This window comes from Bison bison, unplaced genomic scaffold, assembly GCF_000754665.1.
Source record: "Bison bison bison isolate TAMUID 2011002044 unplaced genomic scaffold, Bison_UMD1.0 scf7180017864535, whole genome shotgun sequence".
Lineage (NCBI taxonomy): Eukaryota > Metazoa > Chordata > Mammalia > Artiodactyla > Bovidae > Bison > Bison bison.
In genome coordinates this window covers 6,323,982-6,340,936 of record NW_011495084.1, presented here as the reverse complement: position 1 = coordinate 6,340,936, position 16,955 = coordinate 6,323,982, and the positions used below count along the sequence as shown (strand labels likewise).

Here is a 16,955-nt window from a genome sequence, read left to right as displayed (position 1 = left end):
AATATTATATGTTTTATAAAACTTGACTTGTTGCATTGTAATGACTTATTTAGCTAATTTTCTCTTAATGAAATCATGAATTCTTTCAGGCCAAAATGTAATACTTAACTTCTTATGTGTCTTGTCCATCAATAATTGATGACTAAATGTATGACTGAATAATTGAATGAACAAATGAATGAGTGTATATTGGTGTGAAGCTATCTTCATGCTTTCATTTATTTTGATCTAATTTTAGCCTTTAATATATGCTCAAAATACAGATTAATACATTTCAAATAATAAAAGATGATACTCATAGATGTATTTTTTAAAGAGGAAAATATTCCTAAAACACACTGTAGAAGTCCAAAAAGGTAGTACTGTATTGATCAGAAAAATTTTAAATGCTATGTATAAATTGCATTATATCTTTTAATTACAACAAGATGATAACAGTCTTACCTGTCACCAGTAATATATTTTTCACTTAGTAAGTTAAATTCTCTAATTTGGGACTGACAATGTTCCAGGAAATACTCTAATTCTAGTTGATGGTGTCCTTCAGTGTGATGTTCTGTACGAGAGGTTAGCATTTCACCATTGAGGATCCTTAGAGCAGGTAATATCTTAAGTAGAGAATGCCTATTAAAAATAGGAAAAAATTAATAATCTTGAAAAGGAGAGTTTATAACTAAAATAATTTATGTGCCTATTATTTAAATAATATAAGCAGAGAATATATCTCTGAAGTTATTGATTTTATAGAGAAAATTCTATTTTTTTAAATTATGATATCATGCCATGTATCAAGTAAGTTTCAGAGTTCTTGATACACATTTAATCATTTTCTTCTAAACCACAAATGGTAAATTCAAGCAGCTGGAAACTTGGGCTGGGAGTAGTAAATAAAAATCTGCATTATGAGAAAGAGAGTATCAGGTACACTCTTTCTAAAATAAGATAATGTAACTGAAAGTTACTGTCTGTTTCAGAAGTAGGTGTGAATTCTGATCATTTCTCAATGAAACATACTGAAAATAGGGTTAAACAAAAAGGGTGGTGATTACTCAATATTTCATGATCTGGAAATTCCAAAATTATATTTCTCCTTGAATCTTGGTAAGGATTATAATAAATAATCTCCAAAATATGAGCAAAAGCCTTTATCAATTTAAAAGATTAATGCTATGAAAAAACAGGTCAGAAAGCAAAAGCGGTCTACCAAACCCAGCCACTTCGAAGTACTTCCCAAGCTTTATGCAAGAAAGCATGTAGGCTTCTTTTCACAAGGCTGTTTATGGTCACAGGGGCAAACTAAACTTATTGAGTGAGTAAAACTTCTTATTAAAACACTAATGGTTCCTTTGAGGAAAATTATAAGTCACTGACAACAGATATCAAAGAAGCCTACATAAATGGAAAGATGTCCCATGGGAAAATAAATCTGTGGATAAGAAGATTCAATGTTGTCAAAAGTCAGTTTTTCCCAACTTGATCTAGAGATATAACATATCTAATTAAAATATCAGCAAGATATTTTGTGGATATCAACAAATTGATTTGAAAGTTATATAAACAGGCAAAAGAGGCAGATAGCCAACTTAATTTTGAAGAAAATTTGGAAGACTAACACTACCTGACTTCAAAATAATCTATGAAGCTACAGTAATCAGGATAATTTAGTAATGGCAAAAGAATAGTCAAATAGATTGATGGAACAGAATAGAGAATGCAGAAATAGTCAGTATAATGGAGAAAAGATAACACTTTCCAACTACTGGTGCTAGAGTAACTGAGCATCCCCCTGTGCAAAAAAATTAAAGAATCTAAACGTCCAGATGCAGACCTCTTAAGCTTCACAGAAATTAACTCAAAATGGACCACAGACTTTAAAGCAAAGTGCAAAACCCTAAAACTCCTATCAGAAAAAAAAATCTAATAAAATCCAGATGACCTTGGGTATGGTGATGACTTTTTAGATACAATACCAAAGGCATATCTATGAAAAATTTGTTGATGAGTTGAACTTCATTAAAATTAAAAATTCCCACACCTAGGGACACTGTCAATTCGATGACAAGTCATACACTGGGAGAAAATATTTGCAAGAGACACATCTGATAAATTACTGTTATCCAAAATATACAAAAAAGAAAAACTTAAAACTCAATGATAAGAAAATGAATGTCTTGGTTTAAAAGTGAGCCAACTATTAAAGACATCTTACCAAAATATATAAATATGACAAACAAGCATTAATTAATGGATTGCAAATTATAACAACAATGAGATACTACTACCTACCTAGTATAATGTCCACAATCCAAAATACTGATAACACCAAATGCTGGTGAGGATGTGGAGAAACAGGAATTCTAATTAAGTGCTGGTGCTAATGAAAAATGGGAGAGACATTTTGGAAGATAGTTTGGTGGTTTCTTACCAAATTAAACATCTTTATTTTTGATCTAGCAATCAGTCTCCTTGGTATTTATCCAGATGAACTGAAAATGCATGTCCATACAAAAACCTGACCATATATGTTTATAGCAGTTTTATTTGTTTCAGCCAAAAATTGGAAACAACCAAGATGTCCTTCAGTAGGTGAACTGAAAGATAAACTGTGATATATTCATACAGTATAAAATTATTTAGCATTAAAAAAAATGAGCTATCCATCCATGAACAAACATAGAGGAAATGCAAATGCATATTACTGAGTGAAAAAAGCCGATCTGAAAAAGGCATATATTGTATAATTCCAATTGTTCTACATTCTGGAAAAAAAGCAAAACTATGTAGACAACAAGATTAATGGTTGCTTTAAGAGGTTAAAGCAAGCAAAGAAATGCTCAAAATTCTCCAAGCTAGGCTTTAACAGTACATGAACTTCCAGATATTCAAGCTGGGTTTAGAAAAGGCAGAGGAACCAGATATCAAATTGACAACATCCACTGGATCACAGAAAAAGCAAGAGAATTCCAGAAAAACAGAATTCTGCTTCATCGACTAAGCTAAAGCCTTTGACTGTGTAGACCACAACAAACTGTGGAACATTCTTAAAGAGATGGAAATACCAGACCACCTAACCTGCCTCCTGAACAACCTGTATGCAGGTCAAGAAGCAACAATGGACTGGTTGGGAAAGGAGTGCATCATGGCAATATATAGCCACCCTGCTTATTAAATTTAAATGTAGAGCACATCATGCAAAATGCCAGCCTGGATGAAGCACAAGCTGGAATCAAGATTGCCAGGAGAAAAATCAGTAACCTCAGGTATCCTGATGACAACACGTTTATGGCAGAAAGCAAAGAGGAACTAAAGAACCTCTAGATGGAGGTAGAAGAGTGAAATAGCTGGCTTAAAACTCAACATTCAAAAAATGAAGATCATGGCATCTGATCCCATCATTTCATGGCAAATGATGATCCCATCATTTCATGGCAAATAGATGGGGAAACAATGGAAACAGTGACAGATTTTATTTTCTTGGGCTTCAAAATCACTGCAGATGTTGACTGCAGCCATGAAATTAAAAGATGCTTGCTCCTTGGAAGCAAAGATATGACTAAGCTGGATAGCACGTTAAAAAGCAGAGACATCACTTTGCCAACAAAGGTCCATCTAGTCAAACTATGGTTTTTCCAGTAGTCATGTATGGATGTGAGAGTTGGACCCTGAAGGCTGAGTGCCAAAGAATTGATTTTTTTGAACTGTGATGCTGGAGAAGACTCTTGAGAGTCCCTTGGACTGCAAGGAGATCAAACCAGTCTATCCTAAAGGAAATCAATCCTGAATATTCATTGGAAGGACTGATGCTGAAGCTGAAACTCCAATATTTTGGCCATCTGATGTGAAGAGCCGACTCATTAGAACTAGGGGCTCTAAGACAGAAGGGGGGGACACCCAATAATTGGAGGCTGGGTCATAGCCACCTTTAGAGGGAGAAGAAGTGGTCTGGGAGCAACAAAGAGCAAGGGGCTATTACTCCGTAGCAGCTTTATATTAGGCTGGGCAACTGGGCAGTTTCGTATTAAAAAAATAAACTGAGTACCAAATAAAAAAAAAGAAAAGACTCTGATGCTGAAAAGATTGAAGGCAGGAGGAGAAGGGGATGATAGAGGACGAGATGGTTGGATGGCATCCCTGACTCAATGGACATGAGTTTGAGCAAGCTCCAGGGCATGGTGATGGGCAGGGAGGCCTGGTGTGCTGCAGTCCAAAGAGTTGCAAAGAGCTGGACACGACTGAGCAAATGAACAACAACAAATGGTTAAAGTAGAGGGAGGGATGAAAGGGCAAAGCACAGAGAGTTGTTAAGGCTGTAAAACGATTCTATGCATTACCACATGGTAGATACATGTCATAACACATTCAAAACCCATAGAATGTAAAACACCGAGAGTGAACTCTAATATAAATCTACGGAGTTTGGGTGATAAATATGTGTCAGTGTAGGTTCATTGACTGTAAAAAGTATACCGCTTTGGGACTTCCCTGGCAGTCCGGTGGTTAAGATTCCATGATTCCAATGCAGGGAACACAGGTTTGATCTCTGGTCAGGGAATGAAGATTCTACATGCCGTGCACCATGGCCAAAAAATAAAAGTATACTGCTTTGGTGTGGGATATTTACAGTGAGGGAAATTGTACATGTGTGGGGACTGGGGGTGTGTGTGCTTTCTCTACTTTCTGCTCAGCTTTGCTGTTAACCTAAAAGTGCTCTAAAAATAAATTTTGGTAATTAAAAAATGAAACAAACAGTTCTTAAACACTAAATGAAGGATGGCAGGGTAAGAGTACTAAAATGCTAAGAGTTAAGAAGGCAAAGCCTAATAACCGTTTTTCCTTCTATCTAGGTTGTATAGTCAGGATTGATATAGCTATTTGTGCAAACACAGTTGTAAAATATAATTTTAATTATTTTTTAATGGAGGAAGTGGTTCATTAAGGCAAAAATGCATAAGGCTAACCAAAGTCATAATGCATCCTGTGTATAGTTTATGATCTTGGTAGCCTTGGTATTAAATAAAAGTCATCATAAGAGAGGTACAAATACATCTTTTTCAATGAAACAAAATAGAAGAATACCACAGTTTTCCATTTCCTGGGGACACAGTTGACTAGCTCCCAAACTCCTCCAACCACTCCAGAAATACTGCCTTATTTTCCCCATACAGGTAACAAATAAGAGGAAAAAAATTAGATTTAGATTTGGTTTTTCAGGGTAATTATCAAATGTTTTACAATGTTAAGAAGCAGATAAAAGCTTTGCTAATAATAAAGAGTTTAAGCTGTTAAAATTTGAGCCCATATATTTTGAGCTTTTAAAAAGTTATTTATTTTTAATTAAAGGATAATTACAATATTCTGTTAGTTTTTTCCGTACATCAACAGGGATCAGCCATAGCTATACCTACGTTCTCTCCCTCTTGAGTCTCCCACTCATCTCCCAACCCATCGCACCCCTCCAGGTTGTCACAGAGCCCCAGTTTTGAGTTCCCTGAGTCCTACAGCAAATCCTCCCTGGCTATCTATTTTACATATGCTACAAAATATAGATTGGCTCATGAATTAATGTGTCGTCCTTGCACAGGGGCCATGCTAATCTTCTCTGTATCATTCCAATTTTAGTATATGTGCTTCTGCAGCTAGCATTGTTTTGAACTTTTTGAGGTGGCTTGAAGTTAGAATGCTTATCAATTCAAAAACTACCTATAATGCTTACCACAAAGGGTTACATATCTGGCATATATTGTGTTTCTGCTTAGAGTCATTGAAGATATGATTCAAAAGCAGAACATTACCTTAAGATAACAGCTATTCATCACAGGTGATAAGGTAAGCAGAGGCATTCACCTCAGAGATACAATATTAAATATAACAGGAAATCTTTTTCTAAGGCTTTCCTGTGGCTCAGTGGGTAAAGCATCTGCCTGCAACGTGGGAGACCTGGCTTCGATCCCTGGGTTGGGAAGATCACATGGAAAAGGCAAAGGCTACCCACTCCAGTATTCTGGTCTGGAGAAACTCCAAGGGGGTTACAAAGAGTCAGACACAACTGCTACTGCTGCTGCTGCTGCGTCGCTTCAGTCGTGTCCGACTCTGTGCAACCCCGCAGACGGCAGCCCACCAGGCTCCCCCGTCCCTGGGATTCTCCAGGCAAGAACATTGGAGTGGGCTGCCATTTCCTTCTCCAATGTATGAAAGTGCAAAGTGAAAGGGAAGTCGCTCAGTCGTGTCCGACTCTTAGCGACCCCTAAGGGTCGCAGCCTACCAGGCTCCTCTGCCCATGGGATTTTCCAGGCAAGAGTACTGGAGCGAACACAACTGAGTGACTTTCAATTTCACTTTTTCATCAAAGCAAGGAAATATTCAATCCTACCAAATAATTTATTACAGTACTAAGAAAGCAACATTGTATTCTAACTATTCATAAAAATACCCAGTCAGATTTCTTTAAGATATGACTGTGATGTCAAAATAACTTATTTAATAATAATTATAAAATGTCAAGTGTGAAAAAATGATTTTTGAGAGGTGATAATAGAGAGTATTGAAAGTTAAGACTATACTGGTGTTCATAATGCTTTAAAAATGCTCTATTACTGGTAAATTTAAAAAAAATTAAATCTTGTAAATTATAGAAGAGCAAATAAAAGGCTTTTAATAACTTGGTGGAAATAGTTCTTGAGAATAGCAACATTTCTAATTCTTTGGGTACCAAGCAAATATCAATCTGATACCTTGATTTCCAGAATGAACCTGATCAGCTGATGAAATGAGTTATGCCAGTGACAGGCTCCAGTCTTTGAAATAGGTTCCCAGGAGGCACTAGTGGTAAAGAACCCGCCTACCACTGCAGGAGACTTAAGAGACATGGGCTTGATCCCTGGGTCAGGAAGATCCCATGAAGAAGGGAATGACTATCCTTGGACAGAGAAGCCTGGACAGAGGAGCCAGGCAGGCCACGGCCCCTGGGGTCTCAAAGAGTTGGACATGACTGAAGCAACTGCACACATATGCATACCTTGGAAGGGAAATTAATAAAGCATATTATCTTATTATTATAAGTTGCATTCTTAGGGGTTAGGTGAAGCTAACTATCTTTTCCTTGAGGGTATAATCATTTCAGTAAGTGGTTGTATACACAAAACTTCTCACCAGGATGGTGGACCCATGGTGACAGTGCAGATGCAGTAATACTTGTGAGACACTCGTGAGAAGTCATCTTTCAGGTCTCAATATGGCTAAATGAGGAGTCAGTAAAAAGAAGGCAATGCTCATGCTGCTCACATGAGAGCCTCAGGGTCTAACACATCTATCTTTGCCTTAAAGTAAAGTGAAGCTGCTCAGTTGTGTCTGACTCTTTGCGACCCCATGGACTGTAGGTTCTTCCATTTATGGGATTTTCCAGGCAAGAATACTAGAGTGGGTTGTCATTTCCTTCTCCAGGGGATCTTCCCGACCCAGGAATCGAACCCAGGTCTCCCTCATTGTAGGCAGACGCTTTACCGTCTGAGCCACCAGGGAAGTCTAAGTCTTTGCCTTAGTGACTCTCTAAATTAATTGAGATGAGAATTCAAGGAAGATTTTTTTGTGGGTCTCCAATCCCCAGGGTAGTGTTTCTGATAAGCTTGTCCTTGAAATACTTCTTCAGCTGTGCTTGGGATGTTTTTTGAAATGAAGAGTCCTCCGCTACACATAGACCTCTATTTACAAGTTTGGGGAAATGTGTATATATATATATATTTATTTAAATTCAGTCTTTCTTGTGCACTTTAAAGAATAAAATCAATACATTGGGAAGAAAATAGACTACAGCATGTTATGCTAAAATCAGATATGGTCAAGTTTGAAGTAAAAAAATAACTGAAACTCAAATCATTTATAAAATATCTTAAATTAAAAAAACAGCTTGCATTTTTCTTAAGGAAACTTATAGTCTATATATCAAGGATATCAGAAGAGTTTGCTAAAATAAGAGACACTGTGGTCTCTGGGCAGTAACATTCCAATGATATGTCACTGGTTAACATTGCCATTAGTTTTATATAAATGGTATGAAGGTGTTTTTAGAAAACTATCCCTGTAATTCTAAAATTCAACAGCACATATCAAATACATAAAGAAACAATTCAGAAATGTGTCTGAATATTTCTGAGCAATTATTTCTATTCAGAAATAATTGATGGTTGGAATGGAGAGCCATTTTAACCAAATAAACCAATACCATCCAAGGGGCAAAAAAATTAGAATTTGTTTTATCTGATTAAGGATCATATTACTATTTTACCACAAATATCTTATTTAATAAAATAAATGTTTATGTTCCAGACAACCAAAGTAATGAAAGGTACATTCAGAGTTAACACAGGACGGTAGAGTTGTTTCTAGGTGGTGCAACTGTCATCATGTGGAGACTATTGAGATGTTAATTGACACCAGGTTAGTACAGGGAAAAGTGACAGCTTTATCATCAAATGCTATATTTCGGACATATTAATAGTTACTGATATAGACTCATTAAGTACAATATTTTAGCTACACGTAATAATTCTAGAGAATGGGGGACAACAGACCTTGAATTTTTATGTTTGGAATATTCTGATGTTACACTCATCATCTTTACATAAAATAGTTCCCAGGTTATTTTAGTTAGATGTTTTGAATCTTTGGGTGTAAACATGTAGTTTGGTGGGATCTTGAAAAGTGTGACAGTGTCTTGAAATCTGTGAATCACATAATAAATATCCAGATTGGAGCTAATGGTTTATTTCAACAATTTTTTTTCTTGAATCTTTTTTTAAGGAACAGTAGTCAGATTTGTATAAATTAGTAGTGCAGGGACTGGCTTTAAAATCAAATGCAGCCTTATAAAGACTCTATGATAAATATATTAGAAAGTGCTGTAACAAGTTGATTCATGTTTGAAATGAAGTATAAGGACACTGTGAGATCTCAGCCTTAGTTTTTCCAGCTGGGCTCCTCCTAGTCAAGGGCTGAATCAATATTTCATTCAGTGAAAACTTCCTGGTGAATATTCTGTCACTTAAGAAGCTCTATTAATCATTCATGAACGAAACACATTCCCAAAGGAAATTCCAAACTGAGTCTGTGGATTAAGTTTTAAAAAGAGAATTTTTAGTACATCAGTTTTGTTCGTGTTATCACTGGCTGGACATGAAAGTAAGAAGCCAATTGGGAAAATCTATAACTAATCCCTTTGTTGGTATCAAGGGGTTATGTAAAGTTCAGCAGAACACACTAGTAAAAGTTTGAGTTGATCGTTTCATTAACAAATCCATATTTTATAGATCACTAGATTTTAAACTATTTAGATAAGTGAATCTCTTCTTAAAATTATGAAAGCTGTGTTAGGGCAACTGGATCTATATGAAATTTGATAGGTAAAATTTACAAGTTGGTATTGTTCTAGTTCACAAAGACTAATTTAAACATAGACAATATAATAGCTAAATAATTGTACATATAAATACTATTCTATTTTCTCTCAGTATTATTTCTAATTAAGTAATTTCTTTAAAACTATAAAGTATATATATTAAGTCCAGTAAAATGTGAATATTATTATCTTTATATATGTCTTACAATAGGTTATATCAGTAGGTTTTACAACAAGCATATTTTATTCAATTAAATAAGTGTTGATGCTTTCTACAAACAAAATAACAAAAAATAAATAAAAGATTATTCAGGACATAGGTTTGCTTTAAACCTCTACAACTTGCAACATGGCAGCTGTTCAGATGGTAACTAATACCAGATCAGCTACAGAATTCATGCCCTATTTGCCCAACACCTAATAGTAAAACCATTATCTCCTTGCCCTGAATAATGTACACAACTGCCATTCTGATTTGTCATTGTATGCCAATTCTATAACTTATTCTCTATAGTTACTTGGGAAAATAAAAATATCTCTCTAGAAACAACCCATTAGACATCTTTATAATAAATAATATCACCTGTCAAACAGTCCTTCAGACATAACTTCACTCATTATATGGGTTTCGAGAAGTGAGGACCCAAACTTGGGGATCAGTGCTCTAAATCTCAATGAAAGAGAAGCAGTCCTAGATTGCAAGTTAGTGCACCTGTATGGGGACCTTGACTGTTCCTATTCCAGAAGATGAAGTCCTTCACCAAGCTGGCAAAATGTTTCTATTACGTCTAGAAACATAATCAGGTGGCCTTTTCACATCTACACACATTCTTTAAATACTTGTAATTTCTGATCACTGTCTGATTTGATCAAGATAATCACAATGGTGTGATCACTCACCTAGAGCAAACATCCTGGAATGTGAAATCAAGTGGGCCTTAGAAAGCATCACTACGAACAAAGCTAGTGGAGGTGATGGCATTCCAGTTGAGCTATTTCAAATCCTGAAAGATGATGCTGTGAAAGTGTTGCACTCAATATGCCAGCAAATTTGGAAAACTCAGCAGTGGCCACAGGACTGGAAAAGGTCAGTTTTCATTTCAATCCCAAAGAAAGGCAATGCCAAGGAATGCTCAAACTATCGCACAGTTGCACTCATCTCACATGCTAGTAAAGTAATGCTCAAAATTCTCCAAGCCAGGCTTCAGCAATACGTGAACCGTGAACTTCCAGATATTCAAGCTGGTTTTAGAAAAGGCAGAGGAACTAGAGATCAAATTGCCGACATCCGCTGGATAATGGAAAAAGTAAGAGAGTTCCACAAAAACATCTATTTCTGCTTTACTGACTATGCCAAAGCCTTTGACTGTGTGGATCACAATAAACTGTGGAAAATTCTGAAAGAGACGGGAATATCAGACCACCTGACCTGCCTCTTGAGAAACCTATATGCAGGTCAGGAAGCAACAGTTAGAACTGGATATGGAACAACAGACTGGTTCCAAATAGGAAAAGGAGTACATCAAGGCTGTATATTATCACCCTGCTTTTTCAACTTATATGCAGAGTACATCATGAGAAACGCTAGGCTGGAAGAAGCATAAGTTGGAATCAAGATTACCGGGAGAAATATCAGTAATCTCAGATATGCAGATGACACCACCGTTATGGAAAAAAGTGAAGAGGAACTAAAAAGCCTCTGGATGAAAGTGAAAGTGGAGAATGAAAAAGTTGGCTTAAAGCTCAACATTCAGAAAACTAAGATCATGGCATCTGTTCCCATCACTTCATGGGAAATAAATGGGGAAACAGTGGAAAGAGTGTCAGACTTTATTTTGGGGCTCCAAAATCACTGTAGATGGTAATTGCAGCCATGAAATTAAAAGACACTTACTCCTTGGAAGGAAAGTTATGACCAACCTAGATAGCATATTGAAAAGAAGAGACATTACTTTGCCAACAAAGGTCCATCTAGTCAAGGCTATGGTTTTTCCAGTGGTCATGTATGGATGTGAGAGTTGGACTGTGAAGAAAGCTGAGCGCCGAAGAACTGATGCTTTTGAACTGTGGTGTTGAAGACTCTTGAGAGTCCCTTGGACTGCAAGGAGTTCCAACCAGTCCATTCTAAAGGAGATCAGTCCTGGGTGTTCCTTGGAAGGAATGATGCTAAAGCTGAGACTCCAGTACTTTGGCCACCTCATGAGAAGAGTTGACTCATTGGAAAAGATGTTAAAACAGCTATTATAAATATTATCCATATGTTGAAGATGATTCAGGAATATACGAACATGATTAAGAGAGAAACTGTAAATGTTAAAAAAAAATAAAGAAAACTTGTAGAAATGAAAATCATAACATCTCATCTGAACTGAAAAACAGTTTAGATAGGATTAACTGCAGAGCAGTTACACATGAAGAAAACATCAGGGGATTTGAAGCCACAGCAATAACTAGTAAGACTGAAATATAGGCAGAAAACAAAAACAATAAATATAAGAACAAAGCAATAATGACTTCAAGGATGCATCAAGTGGTCTAATATTGGTGAAGTTGGAGTTCTCGTAGGAGAAGATAGAAGGAAGCAGAAAAAAATACTTAAAAACAATGGCCAAAATTTTTCACCATTTTATGGAAACTATAAATCCACAATATCCGAGAGGTTCAATAAATTCTAAGCAGAATTGCAACATGGATGGACTAAAAATTATCATATTAAGTGAGGTATGTCAGACAAAGACAAATATCATACTATATCACCTATATGTGGAATCAAAAAAGTGATACAAATGAACTTATTTACAGTACAGAAATAGACTCACAGACTTAGAAGATAAACTTATGGTTACCAAAGAATAAAGGCAGGGAAGAGGGATACACTGGGAGTTGGCTTCCCTGGTGGCTCAGTGGTAAAGAATCTGCCCACCAATGCAGGAGACAGAAGAGACACAGGTTTGATCCTTGGGTCAGGAAGATCCCCTGGAGAAGGAAATGGCAACCTACTCCAGTATTCTTGCCTGGGAAATCCCATGGACAGAGGAGCCTGGCAGGCTGTAGTTCATGAGGTTGCAAAACATTCATACATGACTTAGTGACTGAATAACAACAACAAAATTAACAGATATATACTACTATATATCAACTAAACAATAAGGACCTACTGCATAACATAGGGAACTATATTCAATATCTTATAATAACCCATAATAGAAAAATTCTGAAAAGAATACACCCACACAAATAATTGAATCATGTTGCTGTGCATGTGAAACTAACACAACATGGTAAGACAAATCTACAGCAATTAGAAAAACGCTAAGCAAATAAACAAGGAAAAAATTCTAAGGAGAGTAAATCTATCTAAAACCACATCAAAGCACGTTATAATCAAATTGCTGAAAACCACTGATAAAATCTTAAAAGTACCCAGAGACAGAGAAATGAAGACAAGAATGTCCACAGACTTCTCCTTAGAAACAGTGAAAGCCATAAGACAGTGGAGAGACTTTTTTTTTTTTTAATAAAAAGATAATATTTTATTTGGGGCATTTACTCAGTATTTCACAGATCCTCAACAAGTTTTGAGGTAGGTTAATATTAGTATTTATTTTACAAACTAAAACCCAGGCAGAGATTACATCACTTGTTGCAAACCATAACAGAAGTCCTACCGTAACCAAGAATAACATGGTTTTTCAGATTAATCTGATGTGTGTGAATTTAATAGTGATAGTTTGCAAACAGTCATTAAAAACAAAACAAAACCCAAACCCCACTAGATATTATAGAAATTCTACTTTGGGTATTTTGTAGTTCTTAAATCAGTCCTACAATGATTATACATGCTTTTGAATAACCTACTTATTCTCATTACAAATCTATTTATGTACAACTAATCCTTTTGGAGAAGGCGATGGCACCCCACTCCAGCACTCTTGCCTGGAAAATCCCATGGAAGGAGGGGCCTGGTGGGCTGCAGTCCACGGGGTCGCTAGGAGTCGGACACAACTGAGCAACTTCACTTTATTTTTTCACTTTCATGCATTGGAGAAGGAAATGGCAACCCACTCCAGTGTTCTTGCCTGGAGAATCCCAGGGACGGGGGAGCCTGGTGGGCTGCCGTCTATGGGGTCGCACAGAATTGGACACGACTGAAGCGACTTAGCAGCAGCAATCCTTGTAATTGAAGAAGGAAATGTCAGTCCACTCCAGTACTCTTGCCTGGAAAATCCTATGGACAGAGGAGCCTGGCAGTCTACAGTCCATGGGGTCGAAAGAGTAGGACATGACTTAGCGACTAAATCATCACCAATGCTTATAGTAACAAATTAGCACATTATTGATTTTGTTGTTTTCTGCTTTTGGGGTGGGTGGAGCAGGAAGATAATCAGCAAGCTTTCCTCAGAGTGCTAGGCAGGTTTTAAGTACAGGTGCTAGGCTCAACGCACCATCTCTGGTGATTTGGAGGCAAAGGAAAGCAGATATCTAAGGAAGCCAAGATCCAGAAAAGATGCCTGGATCCAAAAGAGGTGGAGGCCCTGCACAAGTCAAAAAGAAGACAAAAGCACTATCATCTCAGGCTACTGATACTCAGCATCATGATACAGCATCCCAATTTATGGGAAGAGCTCTTAAAAGACCAGTAAATTAGAGAGAGACATTTTTAAAGTATTGGAAGAGGGTTATAAAATACTTGAAGAGGGGACTAACCACCAAGAGGAATAAGTTAATTTTTCAAGGTGATTCAAAAGCTTCCCTGGTGGCTCAGATGGTAAAGCGTCTGCCTGCAATGTGGGAGACCAGGGTTTGATTCCTGGATCGGGAAGATCCCCTGGAGAATCCACTCCAGCAATTCTTGCCTGGAAAATCTCATGGACGGAGGAGCCTGATAGGCTACAGTCCACGGGGTCGCAAAGAGTTGGACACGACTGAGCAATTTCACTTTCAGTTTCACTTTCAAAGTGATAAAAATGATTTGATGATTTCTATACAATAGTCATATTCATAAATAAACTGATAAATTTTATTATATGTAAATTACTTCAAAAAAACTGATTACAATGTTGGCTATCTTAGGGAAAATGCTGTTAGCATAATTTGAGAATTTCAGATTAGAGAACTTTTTTAAAAAGAAAAGTCATTTAAAAAATCCCGAAGTATATTTTTTCATTTACATCTAGGTACTTACTGCAGTATTCCAAATAGAGGCTAAATTCACACATACTTATAATACATACTTTAACAGACACCAACTTTCTCTTTTCAGAAAATAAAAACAAAATCAAATTATTACCAGAAAGGAAATAATTTTAAATGGCAAACTATGGGATGTAGATGACTCAAAAAGTAATTCCACAAAAATGTCTTTTCTATAAACACAAACCTAAGTCAACATCATACTAAAATTGTCATATAATCAGTAGTATGGATCAGAATTATCATTTCAAATTTATATTAGTTCTTACATGTACAAAAAATGATTTTAGGCAGAAGGTATTTTTTAAACTACTTTTATAAAATTGTTCTATTTAGAATAACTTTTGAATTGTTCTTTATTCACTTTTCCCATGCAATTATTAATAATATACACAGAACAATTTTCATCAAATTGTGTTCTCTGCAATTATAATAAAGTACATACATAGGGTGCAACAATATTTATTTACCTCCAGTTTATTTCTTGAAGAAGTGGGTTTCCAGTGAGAGACAATTCATGGAGAGAAAAGCACGCATCAAACCACTTTATGGCACTTGTAAGATCTATAGAAAACAAACAATGAAAATTATTATGAGGCATTACAGATAAAGAAAAATAGTTATACATAAATGACCATTTTATGTTTGACTATTAAAGAAAAGCACAAAAATTATTTATTCTACATAATATGTTTTTAAAAGACAATATTAAGAGACTCTGCTATCATAATATATATTTCTACCATTTAGTAGCTGTGTGAATTTATGCAAATCATACAATTGCTTGGTAATTCAGGTTTATATCTATCTCATAGGGTGAGAATTAAATGAGCATGTAAACAGCTTAGAGCAAGCTTTGCCAGATCGTTAACACAACATATAAAAAAGTAAAGTCAAAAGTAATTGGAGAGTGGTAAAAATTGAACATTTGCCTAAACAGAATTACATGTATACTTTCAAAAGTAAAAACAGTAGGTCAATCCAGCAATCCAGGGTACATTAAGAGTAATTTATACTGGAATTGCTCTCCCACAGAAAACAATCATAAAACTGGACAATAAACAGGAAGCACCTGTTTTTAAGCCTGACTTGGGAGAAAACAGCAAACACACATGGTGAGCTGACAATTACAATTTTTTTTTTTTTTGCCTAAAATTATTTAGCCACTTTAGAGCAAGAAGGTGGAAATCAAGCAAAGAGGCAGTTTTGCTGAGTGATGAGGCAAAGTTTAGACATGAGACTGGAATTTATGGTGAAAAGTACTGTGAAGAAGCTGAGTGTATATATGTTGGTAGGAAGAGAATTGGGAAAAAGTCTATGTAAGGGTTTACCACCGCTCCTTGGTCGAGTGCTAGACAGGGAAACATTCTGAAACACCTAGCAAAGTTAACCTGCTACTAGGCTAAGAGCTGAGTGATGACATTATAGTTCACACAGCAGGGAAAGACACTGGAATTTTAGCCCAGTCAGATAAGACTTAACCGAATACAGCATCTCAGAGATTCAGCCAAAATCCAGAAGGACCATGTATTAGGAGTGAAGACAATGCCCAGAGGTAGAGGAATGCATTGAGAGTTGAAAATTGAAATGATTTGCCATAGGAGAGAATGAAATTAAGGTTGACAGAAACACAATTATCCATCAATACCTTAACTGCCTGCTAGAATTACATTTACCACACTTTAAAAGAAAGATAACAATAGCTGGACTCAGTACACTTGTAGTATGAACAATGCTCAGCATACAGTTACAAAGTATTGGACATTAAAAAGAAACAGGAAAATATCATCTATCATTACGAGAAAATCAGTTAAAAGGTGGACCAAATGGAAATCAATTTTTTGACAAAGACACCAAAGTCAATCAATGATGAAAACATTTTGTTCAAGAAGTGTTTCTGGAAAAACTAAATGTTGTTTAGTTGTTCAACAACTCATCTTTGACTCCACACTATTTGTAAAAATTAATTTCAGGTAGGTCATAGACCTAAAAGTAAAAACTTAAAGTACAAGACCTTTATAAGAAAGTTAAAAAGTATAGAAAACCATCTCATTCTGGATGTAGAAAAATATTACAAAGGACACAGAGAGCAAAAATTATTAAAAATAAAAAATTAAACCGAAATTTAAATTTCTGCTTATCTAAAGATACACTTAACAAAATTAATAGGTAAAAGACAGACTGGGACAGAACACCCACAAAACATATGTCTGGCAAAGAATTTCATCCAGAATACATAAATAATTTATTCAAACCAATAAAAGCAAATAGCCAAATTTTTTAAGTGGTAAGATACTTGAAAATACACAAAACAATATACAGAAACCATCAATAAAGGTATGCAAAGATGCTCCATATCATTATCCATCAG

At 35.8% G+C, this 16,955-nt stretch overlaps 1 protein-coding gene across 2 annotated transcripts in view; it reads right to left on the bottom strand.

The window, feature by feature from the left end:
* LRRIQ1 (leucine-rich repeats and IQ motif containing 1) overlaps positions 1-16,955 on the bottom strand; it is a 205,296-nt gene that overhangs the window by 103,838 nt on the left and 84,503 nt on the right. For both annotated transcript variants that reach the window (XM_010832036.1, XM_010832037.1), the window contains exons 14-15: positions 15,055-15,148; positions 445-624 (exon numbers count right to left, since the gene is read on the bottom strand). In XM_010832036.1, coding sequence (XP_010830338.1) covers positions 445-624; positions 15,055-15,148 — 274 coding nt within the window. The remainder of the gene's footprint in view (positions 1-444; positions 625-15,054; positions 15,149-16,955) is intronic.